Source organism: Chlorocebus sabaeus, chromosome 12 (assembly GCF_047675955.1).
Source record: "Chlorocebus sabaeus isolate Y175 chromosome 12, mChlSab1.0.hap1, whole genome shotgun sequence".
In the NCBI taxonomy this organism is placed as follows: domain Eukaryota; kingdom Metazoa; phylum Chordata; class Mammalia; order Primates; family Cercopithecidae; genus Chlorocebus; species Chlorocebus sabaeus.
The window spans coordinates 70,127,707-70,150,035 of NC_132915.1; the positions used below are offsets into that span (position 1 = coordinate 70,127,707).

The 22,329-nt window shown below is 39.3% G+C and overlaps 1 protein-coding gene across 7 annotated transcripts in view; it reads left to right on the forward strand.

Moving 5' to 3' along the window:
- The window catches only part of INVS (inversin), a 234,741-nt gene that overhangs the window by 103,632 nt on the left and 108,780 nt on the right, over positions 1-22,329 (forward strand). For all 7 annotated transcript variants that reach the window (XM_073021805.1, XM_007968584.3, XM_073021807.1 and 4 more), the window contains 2 exons: positions 16,763-16,936; positions 20,302-20,469. In XM_073021805.1, the coding sequence (XP_072877906.1) occupies positions 16,763-16,936; positions 20,302-20,469 (342 nt within the window). The remainder of the gene's footprint in view (positions 1-16,762; positions 16,937-20,301; positions 20,470-22,329) is intronic.

The following is a 22,329-nucleotide window of genomic DNA, read 5'->3' on the forward strand; positions in this document are numbered from 1 at the left end:
TATAGGAGTGGATCTTCTGCCTTTTAGAATCATAAAGTCAAAGAACATTAAGCTGGGTGGGCTTTAGATCATAATCCACCCTCCTTATTTTTCATGTGGGAGGAAACGGAGGCTAGGAAAAATTCAGTGATTTGCCTTTGGGTGTGGAGGTGTTCTGGCTGAGACCTCTCTCATGTCACTCCCTTGCTTAAATCCTTCAGTACTACTTCAGAAGACTGAAAGGAAAACCCAAACTCCTTGACCCTGCACTTCTCATCATCGAGTTCTTGCTTATCTTTTTGGCTTCAGCGTCCTGTGTCCCCAGTTCTACTCTATCCTCAGACATACTGTGTATTTAAAGCTTTCATTCTAGTCACCTTTTTTTCATCCTCCACACACAATATTCTTGCACATTCAGCTTCCTTCCTACTTTAAGCTGACTTAATTGCATATACTTTCAACATGCAGCTCAGGCACTGTTTTCTCCAAGAAGCTTCTACTGACCCCTCAAAGCTGGGTTAGGTGCCCCTCTAAAGAGTTCTTACGACCATGTGTCTTTACCTCTATCATAGAACTGATCTCATTGTACAACAGCAGTGAATAGCATTGCATATGGTTTCACTTTCTATTATGGTCAAAGTGAGGGATAGTGTGGGAGTTATTGGAGCGTGTAATAAGTGGATCTAAGAGACGTGATATACACAACTTACTAATGTTGGCTTCAGAATATCCATATAGGAGGAGCTTATGGGGACAAATTGATTGGAAGGGGTGGGAGTAACATTTGAAGCTGTCTTTATATAGCACTTTATATAAAATTCAGAAAATACTTATTGCCCTCCATATCAAAGAAATTGGGAGCAGGAACAAGATGGAGACATCGAGGAGTGCCAAAGTGTTAGTGATCCTAAGTTAAGATCCTGTTCAACTGCCATCTCTTTCATGAAGTCATCCTGTTCTAACCCCTTCCCTTCTTCACAAGGACATCTTGGGGAGTTCACAAGGAATGACTTTTAAGTGCATCCTCTATCCTGTCTCTGTGGTCTGTTTTTGTACCCTTTTTATGCATTCACCCTTCCTTGCTTATAATATTGCATTGCATACGAGCATACATCTGTATAAAGCTTCCCCAACCCTTAGCATAGAGTCTGATACAGACTAATTACATCAAAAATAACCATTGAATGTTGAATTAATGGTTTAATTAGGTCAGTGCTTCTCAATGCCAGTTGCATTTTTTAATCACCTACTGAAAATTTAAGAAATATTAATTCCAAAGTCCCAGAAATTCTGATTTTATTGATCTAGCATGGGAACAGACTTTTTTATTTTAAGCTCCTAAGGACTGAGAACTCCTAGATTAGGTTCTTTGTTTCAATAGTGGTTCTCAAAGTTTAGGATTCTAGACCAGCGACACCAGAAACTTGCTACAAATGCAGATTCTTGGTCCCCCCACCAGGCCTAGTGAATGAGAAACTCTGGGGGAGGGCCTCTGTATTTTCAAGGCCTCCAGATGATCTTGATGCATGCTAGAGTTTGAGAACTACTTTTGCTAGAGTTTAAGACCAAAAAAAAAGTTGTCCTTAAATAAAATACCAACTGTGAGAAACCAAATATACTTTATAATCATCCCAAAAGGTTGTACCAATTTAAAGCACCACTCTAAATAAATGAGAGCACCTCACAAGCACAACAGAATTATCCTTGTGGAAATAAGCATCCCAGCATTTTATAACTTTTTTCAGTATGTATTTTTGGTTAGTTTCCTATATGTAAAAGGCTCTCCAATGAAGGGATTAATTTTCATAATAATCTAAATAGGCTATATTAGGAAGAGCACATGAAAAATCTGGCATTGGATAAGGAAGCCTCAGAGTCAAGAATACCTTTCCATAATTTCCTCTCATAGAGAAAAGCCTTTTTTTGACAGTAACAGTTTCTCCTCCTTTCATTTGTGCTGTTTGACTACGTGCCACTTGATAGCTCTGTCTATTCCTATGGAAACCAAGTTAGTGGATGGAGCCAAGGCTTGGAGAAGGCATTGGGGGAAAATATTAGAAGAGTTCAGCCACAGAGCAACTAAAGATGTTGCCTTTCCCTCAGTCAAATCTTCTTTGAGAGCCAGAACCTATTTCAAGCCAGAGAGATGTTCTTGGCTGAGGTATTGTCTAGCTGCTCTGCCAGATGGATGAACATCTTAAACTTGGAAAATAGCAAATAAAGCTCCTATTCTGTCTTTGGAGCACATTCTTAGCCTTTGCTTAGAGAATTATCAAATAACTAAAAAATATATTTTTAAAGGTTCGCTTAAGATGGCAGGTTAGTGATGTAGTTCTCATCATATTTGTTAAGTACTTAGAAATTTTAGCAATAAAACACAGAATTAAGCCTTGACAATCAGAAGTTTAAGTAAAGAGGAAGAATGCCAGTCACTGGAAAAAGCAATGCAGATTTCGTTTCATTTCTGTAGCTCAGTGAATTTATGTCTTTCATGAGTTGATTGCTGTAATTGTTTGCTTCCCTATAAAATCACTTTAAAGACTAAGAAACCAGAGTACAAACAGACATCTAAATCAACTGAGATAAGAAAATTATCTAAGCATACAAGAAGGCACTCTCCTTTCTAATCCATTTCTACTCCACATTTTATATGGCAGTGGTAACTAACTCATGATCGCATTGTACTGAGCCATTTATGTGGATATTTATATTATGTTTGTATTTCAAGAAGGGTGTAGAGATTCATATTTCCAGTTTATATTCTTTGATTTATGTCACAAAATTAATGTCTTCTGAGAAAACAATGGAGGCAACTATTAATATAGATGCCTCATAAATCTATATCTTGAATCTAGCCATCTCTTCTAATCTTCAGATCTATATATATCTGCCCCCTACTCCCAACCTTTTCTTTTTGCTAGACCTCTCTGCATAGATTCCCTTCAGGTGCCTCAAACTCCACTTTAGGAAAAAAAAAAAAAAAAAAAAAAAAAAAACAGAACTCAAAAATTTTCATCCCTAACCCTATTTTTTCTTCCATCTCTTCAGTTGTTGGCAACACTCTCCATCTGGTAGCCATTCAGGAATCTTCTTATGTATTTCACTGATCTGTTCCCTTATTTCTATTTAACTCTCAACATTTCTATTTTGGATTGCTGTAATAACCCACTTACTGCTCTGCTTGGCCTAAAGATTTGTTCCCCTCAAATCAGTGCTTCACATAACCTCCAGTGTCTTTTCTAAAAACCCAAATCAAGTCATGTCATTTCCTTCATAAATCTTCCCTTTTTCCTGTCTTAATTTGCTTGGGCTTCTATAACAAAAATACTTTAGACTGGATAGCTGGAACAACAGACATTTATTTCTCACAGTTCTGGAGGCTGGAGAGTCCAAGATCAAGGCACCAGCAGATTCTGTGTCTTGTGAGTGCCTGCTTCCTGCTTCATAGATGGCTGTCTTCTTGCTGTATCCTCATATGACAGAAGGGAGTGAAAGAACTCTCTGAGGTCTCTTTTTAGGGGTACTAATCCCATTTATGAGCTCCACCCTCATGATGTAATCATCTTCCAAATGTCCTGTATCCTAATACCATCACATTGACAGTTAGAATTTCAACACATGAATTGGTGGGGTGGGGGTTGAGGGGACATATATTCAGTCTATAGCACTCCTTTTCACCAATATGATCAACTTTAGGCTCCTTATCATAACATATTAGACTATCCATTTTATAACCCCTGCTCACCTCTTCGATCTTACTTTTTACTTCTTCTTACAGTGCATTTCTTTTCTTTTTTCTTTTTTTGAATTAGAGAAAGGGTCTCACTATGTGGCTCAGGCTGGTTTCTAACTCCTGGGCTCAAGCAATCTGCCCACCTCGGCCTCCCAGAGTGCTGGTTTACAGGCATGAGCCACCATACCTGGCCCTTACAATGCATTTCATATTACAATGATATTGAATTATTTGCAGAGTTTGAGGTGTGATTTTACCCTAAATATAAGCTAAGAAGTTAGTCTGTTACTGTTTCATGGATGCTGACAATAGATATGAGACTCTGGGGTCAGAGACAAAGTTGTTTATTACTTACAACACAGCAAAAAGAATGAGCACCACCTCTATGCTTCCCTTGCCCCCAGAGAACATGTGGAAGTTGCAGAGGCTGCACACAGTGGGTTTTATTCACAAATGAGGAACACCAAGCTTCAGGAAGCTGCCACTTTTATAGTAAGCACTTAGTAAACCCAGAGGAAGACATTATCTCCTCTCTCCAGTTGCTTGTTGCAAACACAACCCTGAAAAATTACCTAAGTAAAGAGTGGCCAAGACTTTGCATTCTTGGCATGCCCAGTAAGAACATTTAGGAATGCTTCAGGCCCATGGTAGATTGACTTTTCCAACAACTCACCCCTCAGCCCAGCATTGTCTTGACATGAATATGCCACTACATCAGCTACTCTTATTAATCTTACCAAGAGAGACAAGGACCATCACTTTAATTTGTCTCATACAGCACTTAACAAGACTCCAAGTAGCAAGATAAAAACATCCTGTAATACTGGCTTCAACTATGTCCCTCAGTATCTTGGACTAAATCAACTGTAAATAAGCCCCAGAGGAGAAAGTAGATCTTACTTTATACAACTAGGATGTAATCTAAGGCTGGTCTATCATTTATTGTGACCCATACAAGGGAATTTAGACTGACATGCTAATCTTTGGCCTCACTGCAGATAGTTACAGGAGGTGCTATATTACAGGGGCCAAAAAGCAACCCCCAAACTCAAAGGTGGAATATACCATGGCCTACTCTTTCCTACATACAAACATACAGCCTGAAGAGGCACAATTCACTTTATTTCAGGATTTGACATTAAACTGGGATCACCATTACATTGATTTGTCTAAGCCACATGGGCAATATCACCAATAGTTGTTGCTTCAGTTGCCATGCATGGCATAATCCAAAGCTTCTTGCATGTCAGAAGAAGCGTATGGATTTGTATACATCAGGTTAAAATAAGGTTGTGCCAGTCCCTCTACTTCCATGTATACAAGAGGGTCCACATTCAGGAGCTATCATTGATGGTATCAAGCACAACAAAAGAATTAAGAACCACCAATGCCCATGTGAATTTTTCTGTTTCATAGCAAGCACATGGTCAGAGATGACATAGGAGCAGGTCAGATGGCTGGCCTCAGCTGCTGTTTGATTCAGGTAGCTAACTGTATCTTTGTTTTGCCAGGATGCACTTGTGGATCCAGAGGACAAAGAAAGTATTAATTGTCCTCCCCATCCCTGTACCTCTGAGGTCTCACATGTTCCCTTCCTAGGGAATGAAGTTGTTGCTTTCCTTCTTTGGCCACAGAGTTAATGTGTCCCATTCCCTTAGATATAACTTCGCCTTTTCTCCAACTGCCCTTACTTGCGCCCATACCTTGTAGAAGGGTAAGACTGCATATGGGACAAATGTAGAAACCTATTATGTCTTCCATTTTGGCCTATGTGGACCACTATAGAAGGACTCAGTGAGCAGGGCACTCAATCAGATGATCATTATGGATATGTATGATCTGGGACCATATCAGTTGAACAAAATGAATCCAGGTGGGTAAACCAGAATTAGGCTTGAATCTCTAAGCCCCCTTTTGGCTGGCTGCCACCCAAGGGATATATGAAACAAACCAGCCTAAGATTGCTTTTGGGAAAATGAAAGAAGCATGATGACCAGGGTTGGGACAGGTAGAATCCCAAATTTTCAAAATAGATGTATATAATCCCCCACTCCTTTTGTACTGATTATTTCCCAGGAGGCTACAAGGATGAAATGAACCCTTTCTGAAGGTGGCCACAGTTAGTAAGCAAACTGCTTCATACAAGAGTGTTGGACCAGGAGGAGGTAAGAGAGGTGGAACCAGAAATCTTTTTGAGTTGATTTTCAAGAAGACCATTCCAAGCGCTCAACAATTCCAAATACCTGAGGATGGTAGGGAGCATGGAATGTCCGTTAAATACATAACTATTGGCTCATTGTTAGGCATATCATGGTCAGACTATAGAAGATCTAGGAACCCCGAAACATGGTCCTCAGTGCTATGGCTTGAATAGGCTAATCAGACTGGAGCAGTGACTCCATGTGGTGCAGCAGCAACACCATAACCTGAAAAATGTCTATGGTGGAAAGGCACGAGGTGAGCCCAAGAGGAGGTGACAGAGGTCCCTGCTGGGAAGGGGCAAGGGCAATCCTCCATGTAATGTGGACTCCTTCACCACAAGAAAACTAGGCCAGCTTAGCAAGATACATAAGTCTGGTATGCAGTGGTATCTTCTGCATGAAAAACATACCTTTTACTTTGTATCCAGTCTATTGTGGTGGATTCATTGCCTTTTCTAGTGCGATGATGGATCCTAGTGGCAAATTCCAGTGACCAGGCAATGCAGACTTGTTCAGCAACTTGATTCCAGTTGGTCTTATCAGAAAGCAGGCCCTTACTGTTACTGTGGGTATCTACGTGAGTGACCCAAAGTGTCTGACTGGCCACAATTTGTTTCTAGTTTGTGGCCCCAAACAGGAATATCTTTAATTTACCAACTGTAGTCTTCCAAGTGGCAGACTAGGTAACTACAGTACTGTTAGCAGACCAAGAATCAGTAAAAATATGGCTAGTCTTTGGGAGTATTGCCTAAGGTAAGGGTGATGGCTTTTCATTTCAGCCCACTGGGCTAACTGGTCATTACCACTCTGTCTCCTGGAGCTGTCGTTGATGTTGGACAGCTACTGCCCCCTACTGGACACCATCAGGTTTTAACTTAGCCAAAGCATCAGTAAACCAGGCCGAGGCATTTAAGGGACCATTAAGCAGCCAGCAGCTTTGCTTCAGACAGTGGCCACCTCTATACCCAGTGTTTTGTCCTCACTGCCAAATAAGTCAGGCTGCAGTGGGAATCAGATACATAGGACAGTTGACTCTGTCCTATTAGGCAAGGTTTTGCATTCACATTCACTTTTGAGCAGCTGCTCACTCATGTCTCAACCAAATGAACTTCTGATATTTTCAGCCCACCTAAAGTTCCATGTCAAATAGCAAGATCTTCATTGTTCTCTCCATTTATTTCTGTTTTGGAGATTTCTTGACCCAGCAGCCACAACCACATGGTCTTTCAGCTTGCTGCCCCCATGGTCATGTACTATTCCTTCTTTTGCCTGCCCAGAGGAATGTGAGCAAAGACAAAGGCAGTATTTGGGTGGCTTGCTTTAATCCCACCTCTCACCATTCAGACTCATTAACAGAGAGAATATTGGGGTCACTTGCCCCTTAACCTTGCCCACCACCTGGGCATGGTCTCAGGGGTTCTTCTCATCCTTGAACCTGAGTATACCTGAGAATGGGCCTCTAGGGTTCTTGTCCTTACTCCTCAAGAAAACTGTGTCTCTCCAGCCAGGCACAGTGGCTCACGCCTGTAATCCCAGCACTTTGAGAGGCCGAGATGAGTAGATCACTTGAGGTCAGGAGTTCGTGACCAGCCTGGCCAACATGGTGAAACCCCATCTCTACTAAAAATACAAAAATTAGCCAGGTGTGAGGGCACACACCTATAATCACAGCTACTTAGGAGGCTGAGGCACAAGAATTGCTTGAACCCGGGAGGCAGAAGTTGCAGTGAGCTGAGATCGCGCCACTGCATTCCAGCCTGGGCGACAGAGTGAGACTCTGTCTCAAAAAAAAAAAAAGAAAAAGAAAAAAGAAAGGAAAACTATGTCCCTGTCAGCATCCTATCATCTTTTACTGTCTTGTCAGTTCTGGCATTTAATTAACCCTATTTACAAGGTAATAAGTTAGCTGCAGATGCTGGCAGAAGACACAAGAGACTCCCATCAGAGACAAAAAGTATTATTACTAATGGCATAGCTAGGAGTACTTATCTGTTTGCATCAGTTTCCCTCCCCTCCAAGGATTATGGGGGCAATATAGAGGACTCGGATGGGCCCAGCACACAGTGGGTTTGCATGACATCTAAAGACTGCTAAATTTTGGGAATCTCCAGCTTTTAGTAAATAGAGTAGTAAGCAAGCCTGCTTCTTCTCTGCCCCAGTGGGTGACATTACCTCATCACTCAAGATTGCTCACTGCAAACCCCACTCTGAAAAATGGTCCCAGTAAAGAAGAGTCAAGCTTTTGCTTCATTGGCATACCCAATTAGTACGTTCAGGGACACTCAAGGCTCAGGGCAGATTGCCTCTCCCAACACTATTGTGGTATTTCCAAAACTCATTTGTGTCTGCAACCACTACAGAAAAGTTTGATATAATGAAATTACTGATATTTGTGACCTATATACTTCCTAGGGATAGTAATTGTTTTTAAAAATTAATACAGTAAATGCCTTGAGTTTATAAATACATAATTATATAGCTATCATTAGAATTAATATCAAATCATGTTTCTATTTTTCCATTTCAATTTTAAGTAATGTATTTTGGGTATATAATATAGTTAGGATTTAAAATGAACTATGACAGAGTACCTACTTTAAATTTGTGTGTGCCATTATAAATATAGTTATTTTTCTAGGCCAAAATTATATACCAATTTGTAAATGAACAAAAAAATATGGTGAACATTTGTATACATAGTGAGCATTTCTTTTTCTCTCCAAGTACAGTGACAGAAAATATAAGCACTGGGGACACAGAGAGAACAAGAATGCAAAGAAATTAATTGGAAAACATGTAGGTCTCAAAGTATTGGTTTTGGGAAAACATCTGGCCTTTTCAGTACTCCAGTGGGGAGAGAGGTCACTGTAGGCAGTTTTAGTCAAGTCTTGGGCATTGAAGTCTGCTAAAGTAATTATCTCAGCTGAAGAGGAAGCAAATAGCAAAGGCCCCAGGGAGATAGATATAGAAAATATGGTAGCCATTTTGGGAAAAAATGTAGAGGTAGGATCCAGAATATTTTGAGGATCAGCTGCCAATTGTCTAGAAGTTAATAATAAAAGCACTTACTGGGAATAACATCAGTCCTGTAGAATATGATTTCGGAATAGGGTTCAGGAAGATGCCTCCTTCCTTTTCACTGATTAAAAGGTGGTCATTTTTGTGCAAAGGGCAAGAAAATTCTTAGAATTTTGGGATATTCTTTCCCTCACTATGAGGCTACAACCTTAGAGGAGGCTGTTTGTCTAGAGAAATGGCAGAAACAAGACACCATCCAAGCCTCAGGTCAGGAAGCTACTCACTAGCTCACTGATAGTAATTGTGACATCCCTAATATCACTGGAGACAGGGCTCCAGGAGATCCGTGTAAGACCAGATTATTATAATAGACTAGGAGCTGGGTGGAAGATGCTGTATGTGTCAACAAGGAGAAAAAAGGAAAACAAAGCAAACAAATGAAAAGCAAAAATGAACCTGCAGACACAATTTCAAAATATTTGAAGAAATCTAATGCTAACAAAGCAAACAATATTATTCAGATTATGAATTCATTGCTAGTAGGAGAGCATAAAGAAAGCAAAAAGATAAGCCACACAGAGAAAATATTTGCAAAACCAACCAAGAATTAGTATCCAGAATACATAAAGAACTCCTGTAGATCAGTAAGAAAAAAACAAATAGCCGGCTGGGCGCGGTGGCTCAAGCCTGTAATCCCAGCACTTTGGGAGGCCGAGACGGGCAGATCACAAGGTCAGGAGATCGAGACCATACTGGCTAACACGGTGAAACCCCGTCTCTACTAAAAAAATACAAAAAACTAGGCGGGCAAGGTGGCGGGCGCCTGTAGTCCCAGCTACTCGGGAGGCTGAGGCAGGAGAATGGTGTAAACCTGGGAGGCAGAGCTTGCAGTGAGCTGAGATCCGGCCACTGCACTCCAGTCCGGGCGACAGAGCGAGACTCCGTCTCAAAAAAAAAAAAAAAAAAAAAAAAAATAGCCAAGTTCAGAAATGAGTTAGAACACAAGAAGGCTATTTACAAAAGAAACAAATATCCAACGAACATATAAAAACGTTCCACCTCAATTCGGGAAATGCACATCAAAACCCAACTGTAAGCCAGGCACAGAGTGGTGCACACCTGTAGCCCCAGCTACTTGAGAGGCTGAGGTGGTAGGATCGCTTGAGCCCAAGAGTTGAGTCCAGCCTGGGCAAGCTATAGCAAGAACCCTTCTATTAAAACACAAAACAAAAAACTATAACCATCAGATTGGCAAAAATTAGCAAGTTTGACAAAACAAAGTATGCTGAGGATGTGGAGAAACAGGAACTCATACATTATTGTTACGAATGTTAACTTGGAGTAGCTATTTTAGAGAGCAATCTCAACCCAGAAGTTTCAGAAATTCTTATGTACTTACCAGGAGATATGTATGAGGATATTCGTTACAATATTGTTTATAATTGTGAAAAATGAGAAACATGCTAAATATTCCTCTAGAAAAGGATAAATATATTATTTTCATATGATAGCATACTTATTCCAGTGAAAATGTATGAACCCAGGCAACATGAATAAATCTGAAAAATACTGCCTTGAGTAAAAAATGACACAATTCTTGCAATACCATTTATACAAAGATTGAAAATATGTAAAACAATACTATGTCATTTATGGATATATATGTGTTTGTATTAAATAGAAGTGGAAAAACATTCATTGGAATGATAAACACCCAATTCAGGATAGTAGTCTCCAAAGAGGGAGAGAAGATAATGGAATTGGGGACACAAAAGAAGTATTAACTTTATCTGTTAGATTTTATTACTTAAAAATGAAAAATCTAAAGCAAAATACCAAAATATTTTGCTCAAAATCTCCATGTCATTGTTATTACCATTAGATAACTATATGCTTTTTAAAAAAAAAAAAAAAAAAAAAAGGAGTTCATCTTAAGAGAACTGGACAGACACAAATATAAAGTTAAAATTCACATTTTGGGCTAATTTGTTTCCCAGATTCATTTCAAGTGCTATTCTCTGGGTCGGAGAACTTTTCATTCTCTTTCACCCTTTTCATACATTTGGAGAATGTCATTTGGAAAGTGTCATAATCTTTCTGTGACCGACAAAAGAAGCTCTTGGTGTTAATTACAGGAAGATTTAGATGAAAATTATGACCACCTAATGAAAAAAAAAAATTATTCACTGTTTCAGAGATATTAGGAAATGTTTTCACATTTCAGAAGCATGATGGACCTGATCATAGCAGCGTAATATCCTTTTAAATGACTAAATCAAGACCGTCCTGTAACTTCAGCTCCCTTACTTCTGCTTACCTACCATCAGAATTTTCTTAAGCATATATACTCTTTTGATCTATGATTTCCTTCACCCTATACTATTTCCACTCCAAAATTATAAAAGCAGACCCTAAAGCAAACAGTCCTCCCAACAGGATCAGTTTCTGTATAGCTCTAACAGGTTATATTAAATGATTAACTTCCAGGCCAGGCTCAGTGGCTCACACCTGTAATCCCAGCACTTTCGGAGGCCAAGGCAGGCACATCACCTGAGGTCAGGAGTTTGAGACCAGCCTGGCCAACATGACGAAACCCTGATTTACCAGGCATGGTGGCAGGCACCTGTAATCTCAGCTATTCAGGAAACTGAGGCAGGAGAATTGCTTCAACTCTGGAGGCATAGGTTGCAGTGAGCTGAGATTGTGCTACTGCACTCCAGCTAGGCGACAGAGCGAGACTCTGTCCCCCCCACCCAAAAAAATAGATTAACTTCCAAATCCTCCAGAAAGTATTCGCATTATAAGAATATTCTCAAAAAACATGAGAATTCCTCAGTTCAAGAAATATTGAGGAAGTATTTAGACTTTCTATAATGAGTAGGTTTTACAGGAAGCAAAGTAGCCTGTAACATGGGTCTGAAGGGTCACACAACCTTCAGAGCGTTGTCAAATTAGCGTGCTGCCTCAAACTAGTATCTTCCTCTGTTCCACTGATACTAGAAATATTCTCCTGATTTTAGCACTTAAAGTTCTCTGTCCCTTCTGCTCATTCCCAAAGACTGAATTTGCATACAATGGGCTTTTTTTTTTCTTTCTTTTTTTGAGACAAGGTCTTCTCTGATACCCAGGCCAGGGCGCAGTGGCGTAATTATGGCTCACTGCAGCTTTGACCTCCTGGGCAGAAGTGATCTTCCCACTCCGGCCTCCCAAAGTGCTAGGATTACAGGTGTGAGCCACTGTGTCCAACCAGTTGCTTGTTTAGGAGAACAAACAGGTTGGCCTTGGTCCAGGTAAATTATATTGTTTCTAGTCCAGTCTTCATAGGTAATATCTGATGGGTCTCTGTCATTTGAAATAGGAGATGCTGGCCTTATCATATAGCTGACTCCTCCCCAGGGTACCTGCTAAATTCCTATTGGCTATGCCTTTGTTGGTCCTGTATCATCATTATCTGTAAGCGGAATATAGACATCTTTCTCAGTGTAAAAAAAAATCAGAAAAACCAGTACTGTGATTCCCCATTATCCATGGTTTTGCTTTCTGTGATTTCATTTACTGTGGTCAACCACGGTCTAAAAATACTATGGTATTTTGAGAAAAAGAGACCACATTCACATAACTTTTCTTACAGTATATTATTATAATTGTTCTATTTTATTATTATTGTTAATCTTTTACTGTGCCTAATTTATAAATTAAACTTTACCATAGATATGTGTGTATAGGAAAAAAAAATAGTGTATATAGAGGGTTTGGTGCTATCTGCAGTTTCATATATTCACTGGGGATCTTGGAATGTATCCCCAGCAGATAAAGGGGAACTACTCTATTTATAACCTTCTAACTATTTTTACTTTTACCTTTTCATAATCTTGGTTCTTAATCACCAGCTGAACTGTGTATATTACAATCAGATCTTTCTATCTGCATGCCCTTTATCATGGGCTATTCTTGGTTCTATCTGACCATCTATGTTTTGTTGAATACTCCACACTGGAAAACTATTTATAATAATAGCAAACATCTGAGCATTTGCTTTGTGCACTGTTCTAAGAACTTTTACAAATATCATTTATCTCATTTCATATGCATAATAATTTCAGGTACCATTATTACCCCTGTTTTATATATAAGAAAATAGAGGCATAGGAGGATAGTTTATTTAATCTGTGAAAATTTTCGATGATACTTCTGTGAGAAACAAAGATGAAATTATGTTAAAGAGCTTCGTAGTAAGTAAAACGAAGTACAAACATTGTACTGTTATCTGCTTCATAACAAGGCTCAATGAATGTTTGTTGAATGAATGAATGGATAAATATCATTACTGGGTTGCACTGTGTCTTGTGAGGGTAGAGTCCTCAGAATAATGTAAAGTGTAAATACGCCAAGTACTGTGTCTGTAACTCAGTCGTTACCCCCACCAACATATACTAGTTTCCTCCTTCTCCTTCCCTTTTCCTGTAATTTCACAATCAAAATGACTGTCTGATTGAGTATCTTTAAAAGGTCGTGATGAATTATTCTGTAATATTTGAAATGTTATGTTCAGAAAGGTCAAACTTTATTTTTCAGTATGAAGTGTCACACGGATTTGTTTTTCCTGGACACTTTTTTTTCAAAGAAAAGATGGCAAGAAATTTAGAGCAGGGTGCCCTCTTGAGGAAATTTTAGCATCTTCCTTCTCAAGAACTGACATCAAATGAAATGAGAAGTCCAGATAAATGATGTACACTATTAATGAAGCTCAGAAAAATGAAACATTAAAAAGTAAGAATAACCAAATACCAGGTATTTGAGAATTAAGATTCTTAACTGTTATGATCTAATATAGCAACTGTAAATAAGAATTTTTATTATTATTTATTTATTTATTTTTAATTCTTTTTTTGAGACAGAGTGTCACTCTGTCACCCAGGCTGGAGTGCAGTGGTGCAATCTCAGCTCACTGGAACCTCCACTTCCTGGGTTCAAGATTCTCATGCCTCACCCTCTCGAGTAGCTGGGACCACAGGCTTGCACCACCACACACAGCTAATTTTTTTTGTATTTTTAGTAGAGACAGGATTTCACCATATTGGCCAGGCTGGTCTGAAACTCCTGTGATCTGCTCGTCTCGGCCACCCAAAGTGCCGGAATTACAGGCATGAGCCACCATGACCAGGCTTGTAAATAAGAATTTTTAAATGAAAACAAAAACCTCTAGAAGATATTTCATTTCTTCTTATTTACTCATTTCTTCAAGTAATATTTATTAGGCACCTATTCTGTGCCAGGAACTATGCTGGGCACAGGGATCAATAAAAGATGATCTCTGCCTTCATGGAGCTTACAGTTTGTGAGGGAGCTCACACAGAAGAGAAACAAACAAATATATATGTAGTTACAAACTGAGAAAAGTACTGTGAAGGAAATGAATAGGTACTAGAATAAAGAATAACAAAGTATTTAGGGTCGTCAAGGGAAGCCTCTCTGAGAGGAAATATCCAGTAGAGTCCGTTGGCTTTTCCACCTATTCTAAGTCTTCCCATCTAATATAGACAGTCTACAGATCCTCTTTCCTAGCCATGGTCTTTCTTATCTTCTCTTATCTCTGCCCCTGTGGTGGACTGAGTCAGTCCCATCTCTGCCCCTGTGGGCAAGCAGTTAGTTCTCAGTAGTCCTTGTGCACCTCACTGTCACTCTAGTAATCTTGCCTTACAGCAGGGATGTCCAATCTTTTGGCTTCCCTGGGCCACACTGGAAGAAGAATTGTCTTTGGCTACACATAAAATACACTAGCACTAACAATAACTGATGAGGGAAAAAAAAAAAAAAACGCAAAAAATCTTATAATGTTTTAAGAAACTTTACGAATTTTTTTGGGCCACATTCAAAGCCATTCTGGGCCGCATGCAACGCGGGTGCCACGGTTTGGACAAGCTTGCTGTAGAGCTGCACATTCTTCACAGTGGGTGGTCTGCTTGATTAAAAAATGTCTTCCAGGCCGGGCGCGGTGGCTCACGCCTGTAATCCCAGCACTTTGGGAGGCTGAGGCGGGCAGATCATGAGGTCAGGAGATCGAGACCATCCTGGCTAACACAGTGAAACCCCGCCTCTACTAAAAAATACAAAAAATTAGCCGGGCATGGTAGCGGGCACCTGTAGTCCCAGCTACTCGGGAGGCTGAGGCAGGAGAATGGCGTGAACCTGGGAGGCTGAGCTTGCAGTAAACCGAGATCACGCCCCTGCCCTCCAGCCTGGGCGACAGAGCGAGACTCCGTCTCAAAAAAAAAAAAAGTCTTCCTTACTGATATTGATAGTCCCTCATAGGAGAACATCAATGCATTATCATGCTAAAAGGGCCCACTTCTAACAAGGTTAAGGATGACAAATGGACAAATAATCCTGCCTGCCATTATCCTCTGAATAGGGAGAGATAAATAGGCACGAAGTAGGCCGAGAACTTGATCAAGCAATACTGTTTGGTCCCACTGCCCTTGAAATATCTGAGGTACCAAGCACATAGAAACCTCCAACTGGAAGTAAAAATGAGGAACTAGACTTGAGAAAAGAGCCCAGAAGAACAATTTTTAGAGTCTTACTTTGTTCAAAGCTCCCATGTTACACAAACTTACTATGTAACGGTTGGCCTGGCTCATTAACACTCTTGCTGTGGCCCTTGTAGCTAAGCTTCTTTCTTTCTTTCTTTCTTTTTTTTTTTTTTTGAGACGGAGTCCGCTCTGTCACCCAGGCTGGAGTACAGTGGTGCGCTCGACTCACTGCAACCTCTGCCTCCTGGGTTCAAGCAATTCTCTGCCTCAGCCTCTGGAGTAGCTGGGATTACAGGGGCCTGCCACCACTCCTGGCTAATTTTTATATTTTTAGTAGAGACAGGGTTTCACCATGTTGTCCAGGCTAGTCTTGAACTCCTGACCTCGTGATCCACTCACCTCAGCCTCCCAAAGTGCTGGGATTACAGGCATGAGCCACCGCGCCTGGCCTGCTTCTTTCTTGAGGTGGGTTGATTCTACCAGATTGGAGGCTTTAACTGACGTAGAGAGTACTGCCTGCAAGTGGATGGGCCTGCCATGACTTCTGAGTTGGCATTTAGGTGACCATATGAGTCTGGTATCCAAACTTTGAATAAGCTGCTTCTACCTTAGTTGTACCCATAAATAGCTCTCTTTAAGAAAACTAATCATCCTTCCCTTATTAACCAGAGGGCCCTGAACAAAACATTTAACTTCTTTGAATCTCAATTTCCTCACCTGTAAATTGGGATTTAACATCTCTGCTTATTTCACATTGTTATATTTTGAGTATAAATAATAGGTAGTATGTTGGTCAAAATGTGCTGAAACTAATACACCTACACATTGCTGCTGTTAGATAGCAATTTGGAAAATACACCAAATGCTGTAAAATGTGCAAACGTCTTTGACCCAACAATTTGGTTCCTGATAATTTATTCTTGTGAAAAAATTAAGAAAAAAAATATGAAAAAAGATGTACATTGAAGCATTTTCTACAAAATAAAATATTAAAATATTCTAGATGTTAACAATAATAGACTGGTTAAATAAAACATGTTGCTTTTGTTTGCAATAAAATGTTGACCGGCCACTATGTGAATTATATTCATGAAGAAAGTTCTTGGAAGGAAAATGAAAAAAATAAAACAATTGATATCTGAGTATAGTGGAATTACAAGCATTTTTCTTTATCAATTTCTCTGAATGATATTACTCTAGGAGATTAATTAACATACTTAAAACATTTTAAAATCAAAAAAAAAAAATTTTGACCCCATAGTACATTTGTTTCTTATCATATCTTGTTTTTTATTTAGGGAAATTATCGTTTCGTGAAACTCTTACTTACACGCAGAGCAAATTGGATGCAAAAGGATCTGGAAGAGATGACTCCTTTGCACTTGACTACCCGGCACAGGAGCCCTAAGTGTTTGGCACTTCTGCTGAAGTTTATGGCACCAGGAGAAGTGGATACACAGGATAAAAACAAGGTAATGGATACTCAAAATTGAACACTAATAAGACCAGAAAGCAAATGCTTCCTTTTATGATGTGAAATTTCAAGGAAGAAGGCCTAAATTACCACATATATACATGGTAGAACAATTCCAAATCTCCATACATCTCAGGGAAGTGTTTCACTTCAATTCTGTCGTTTAATCCTCTCAGCAACCATGTGTGTTAGGTAGTATCATCTCCTTTTTACAGATGGAAAAACTGAAGCTCAGGAAGATTAAAATTTTTCCCAAGATGTGAGTGGCAGAACTAGACTTCAGATCTAGTCCTGTCAGCCAGGCACATTGGCTCATGCCTGTAATCACAGCACTCTGGGAGGCCAAGGCAAGTGGATCACCTGAGGTCAGGAGTTCAAGACTGGCCTGGCCAACATAGTGAAACCTTGTCTCTACTAAAACTACAAAAATTAGCCGGGCATGGTGGTGTGCACTTGTAATCCCAGCTACTCAGGAAGCTGAGGAATGAGAATCACTTGAACCTGGGAGGCAGAGGTTGCAGTGAGCCCAGATAGCGCCACTGAATTCCAGCCTGGGTGACAGAGTGAGACTCTGTCTCAAGAAAAAAAAAAGTCCAGTCCTGCCTTAACTCCAAAACCCAACATTTGACAGGGAGTCATAATAGTTACTATAAGTGGTTAGACTCATGATGGCCAAATGCCCATGGCAATGTCCTAAGTGCATAATGGTTTAGTGGCCTACACTTTGGTATCAAACTTCCTGGATTTCAACCCAGAATCCACCACTTAACTTGTTCTGTATCCTTGGGCAAATTGCTTAACTCCTCTGTGCCCCAGTTTTTATATGAATGGAAAAAGGATAATAGGATTACTGTTAGGTTCAGCATAGTATTAAATTTTAGTAAATAGAATCAACAAGTATAACATAGGAAAAGAAAGGAATTACATGTTGTTTATTGAAGATGTGGTTATAGGCAGGTAGTACATGCTATTATACTTGCGGCTTTTTAAAAATCTGCAGTTGTTAGTAAGCAAAAGTAATAGGTTAAATAGTGACTGTTCATATTAAATGCCTATAGGTACATCTTGAAGGAATACCAGGTATGTCAGTTTCTAAAGTTTTTAATGTGACATGTGGGCTTGGTTCCTGCTCATTAAATTATCTAATTGTAGATTGGATTGCTGACAGTGCTACTCATGAGGGCTGATAAAAATTTAAACAGTTCTTACATTTTTTCTTAATAATTCCTCTAATAGGGAAGCCAGTCTTATAGAAGTATGTTGATGAGAACAGCAGAAGAGATTTTAAAGCAACTTCAACAAGTTCAAGATGATCATTTTTAACTTTTATCTGAAATAAAGTGTGAACATTGTCAAAATCAAAATGGAGTTCTTTCTGTTTAAAACAACAACAACAAAACCTGACAGAGCCAGGGAAGGCCATAAAGAGAGGATTCTCGTGCTTGTAAGTCTGATTAAAAAAAAAAAAAAAAAAAATCACACACTGTGCAAAAACCACAGCCTTGCACAAAGGCCATCATAACCTTACACAAAAATTAATTCTTCAAAGACATTTGCCCAGCAACTGCCCTTCCAACCTTGCACTGGCATTATCTTTGTGATTGATCTTTGTAGCCAAGGATCATCATTTGAAAACAATTATGTAATCCTCCTCCTTTTTCTTTTAAAAACTTTTGTCTTCCTTTACTTGAGTACACAGTTTAACAACGTCCTACTACCAGATACCAAATAAACGTGATTTTCTTTCTTTTTTTTCTTTTTCTATCGCCCAGGCTGGTATGTAGTGTTATGATCTCAGCTTACTGAAACCTCCACCTCCTGGGTTCAAGCGATTCTCATGCTTCAGCCTCCTGAGTAGCTGGAATTACAGGCGTGCACCACCACACCCGACTAATTTTTGTATTTTTAGTAGAGAAGGGGTTTCACCATGTTGACCCGGCTGGTCTCGAACTCCTGACCTCAAGTGATCCACCCGCCTCGATCTCCCAAAGTGCTGAGATTATAGGCATGAGCCACTGCACCTGGCCAAACATTATTTTCTTTTAGAGAGACGTTGTTATTTAGGTTGACAAAAGCAAGTACTGCTGTATTTTCAAAATGTATCTTTTCAGCAATAATTTATCCTCTAAAATTGTAGTTAAATTAAAATGTATCTTCTGATATATGGAATGGGTTCCAGATGCATATGCATGGATTTTTTATAGATATTAAAATTCAAAACATCCTATCAAGTTCTTAAGGTCCTTGGTGATAACCAGATGTACATTATCAAGATCATCACTTACTTTGTTGATGATTATTTCTAAATGACTGGGCCGCTTTCTCTTTCTCTGTGTTATCAGTACCAGATGAACTAAATAACTGTCATGACTAAGAGGTCAGATTCTGGAGTCAGACTGCCAGGGTTAAAATCTCAGTTCAGCCACTTACTTCCTTTATGTCCCTGAGCAGATTACTTAGGTTCCATGTGCTGCTTCCTCATCAATCACATGCAAATTTAAAAACATACTTGTCTCCCAGGAATAGTAAGATGACTGCATGCAATTAAATAGACAATAGTCTCCCTTGTTCAAAGGAAATATATTCCAACACCCCCAATGGATACTTGAAACTGCAGATAGTGTCAAACCCAATTCCTGTCAATAGGAACACATTTCTGTTCATGTCTTCCACCCACAAATTTAGTACTTTTTCCATCTTAACTAAGCACTTATCAGACACTATGGCCATAATTTTTGCAGTTTGGTATGCAACAGCAAAATCATGAATTTCTCCTTCCTTCTTTACAGTTTCACAGATAAATTTGTTCTTACCACAGAGCTTAGCAAACTCAACAAATTTTTCTTATGGAGAGCTTTAACCTTTTCACTTAAAGGAAACACTTTATAGCTGCTCTTTGGCATATCTGAATCACCAGTATCAATAATTGTGAGCTTTGGGGCCATTAAGTAAAAGAAGGATGACTTGAACACAAGCACTGTGAATCTAGTATCGTGACAATGAATGGGATACCTGAGTTGGCTGCTAGGTGACTAACTGGCAGGGAATGTCTACAGTGGGGATGTGCTGAACAAGGAAAGATTTGTGTCCCAGGTAGAATGGGATGGGATGAAGCACTCTTTCATCATGTTATTTAGAATGGCACACAATGTAAAACTTATAAATTGTTTATTTCTGGAATGTTCTATTTAATATTTTTAGACTTTGGTTGAACACAGAGACCTGAAATCATGAAAAGTGAAACCAAAGATACAGGGGAACTACTGTATAAAACTCTTGTAACAGTGCCTGTCCCATAGTAAAAGCTTGGGGAAAGTTAGTTGTTGTTACTGTTGTTATTCTGAGAACCTCTCGATTTTGCAGCAAACAGCTCTGCATTGGAGTGCCTACTACAATAACCCTGAGCACGTGAAACTGCTCATCAAGCATGATTCTAACATTGGAATTCCTGATGTTGAAGGCAAGATCCCACTTCACTGGGCAGCCAACCATAAAGATCCAAGTGCTGTTCACACAGTGAGATGCATTCTGGTGAGTTGAATGGTACTGCTAGACCTGAATGGCCTTTTTAAGAAAAATTTTTATTATGAATTATTCAATATATACAAAAGCATGTATTTGACATACAAGTAAATTATTAAGCAAAAGAATACAACAGACATATGGACCCATCCCCCAAGAAGTAGAACATTTCAGTACCACTATTTAAGACCACATAGAGGTTTCCTATGTCCCACTTTTTAAATGCATTCATTCCACCTATGCCATGCTCATTCCTGTACCCCAGCAACTACTTCCCTGAATTTATAGTTATTTCCTTACTTCGTTTCATACTGTTTTTATTAAACGGTGAATAGATATAAGTATCAGCAAAATACATGTAAAATATAAATAATAATGAAACAACAAATACTTATGTACTCACTATCAAGTTTAAGAAAAAGTATATTACCAGGCTGGGTGTGGTGGCTCATGCCTGTAATCCTAGCACTTTGGGAGGCCGAGGCAGGTGGATCACAAGGTCAGGAGATTGAGACCATCCTGGCTAACACGGTGAAACCCCGTCTCTACTAAAAATACAAAAAATTAGCCGGGCGTGGTGGCGGGCGCCTGTAGTCCCAGCTACTCGGGAGGCTGAGGCAGGAGAATGGCGTGAACCCGGGAGGTGGAGCTTGCAGTGAGCCAAGATCGTGCCACTGCACTCCAGCCTAGGCGACAGAGCAAGACTCCATCTCAAAAAAAAAAAAAAAAAAAAAAAGAAAAAGTATATTACCATTACCTTTTAGGTCCTCTGAGTGGAGTACCTCTCAGTCTCATTCTACTCTCTCCTTTCACAGAGGCAACAACTGTCTTCAGTCTTGTGTTTATCATTCCCCTGATTTCCATTACCACGTTTATTTGTATCCTTAAACAATATATTGCTCAGTTTTTAACGTTTTTGAATTTGATATACAAGGAATTATGTTGCATGTTTTTGTTTTTGTTTTGTTTTGTTTTTTGCAATACCCTTTTGTCGCTCAACCTTATGCTGGTGAATTTTTTTTTTTTTTTTTTTTTTTTTGAGACGGAGTCTTGCTCTGTCACCCAGGCTGGAGTACAATGGCATGATCTTGGCTCACTGCAGCCTCTGTCTCCCAGGTTTAAGCAATTCTCCTGCCTCAACATCCTAGGTAGCTGGGACTGCAGGCGTGCGCCACCATGCCTGGCTCATTTCTGTATTTTTAGTAGAGATGGGGTTTCACCATGTTGGCAAGGATGGTCTCGACCTCCTGACCTTGTGATCCACCTGCCTCGGCCTCCCAAAGTGTTGGGATTACAGGCGTGAGCCACCGTGCCTGACCACTGATGATTTTATCTATGTTGCTGCATGTAAAAGTGATATTTTAATTTTTACTGCTATATAGGATTCCATCTTATGAATAAGCCACACAATATTCATTCTGTTATTGACAGATACTTTGTTTCCAGTTTTTTGTTATTTACAAACAGTGCTGCACTGACATTTTTGAACATATCTAGGATATATATTTAACTGGTTGTTATAGGTGTATAGGAATGCAGTTGATATTTTTTATCATTGATTATGTATCTAACTAATTCGCTAAACTCCTTATTTATTTTGAATATTTATCAGTTGATTCTTTGAGATTTTCTACTTCTTCTGTCTCAGCTTCTAAGTTACATGTTTTTGTAGTCCAATAGTTAGTCATATTTGTTTTTAACACACAAACTATACTTTAAAGTATTTTTTAATCGTTTTTTACAACCTCTGATGCTAAAAGTATTATTATTTTGTATATGCAATGCTTAACTCTGCATTTTTTTGTGTCTGAAATTTTCCTTCTAAAGCTATTATTTTACATCCTGAAATATAGTTCTTAGATTCTTTTT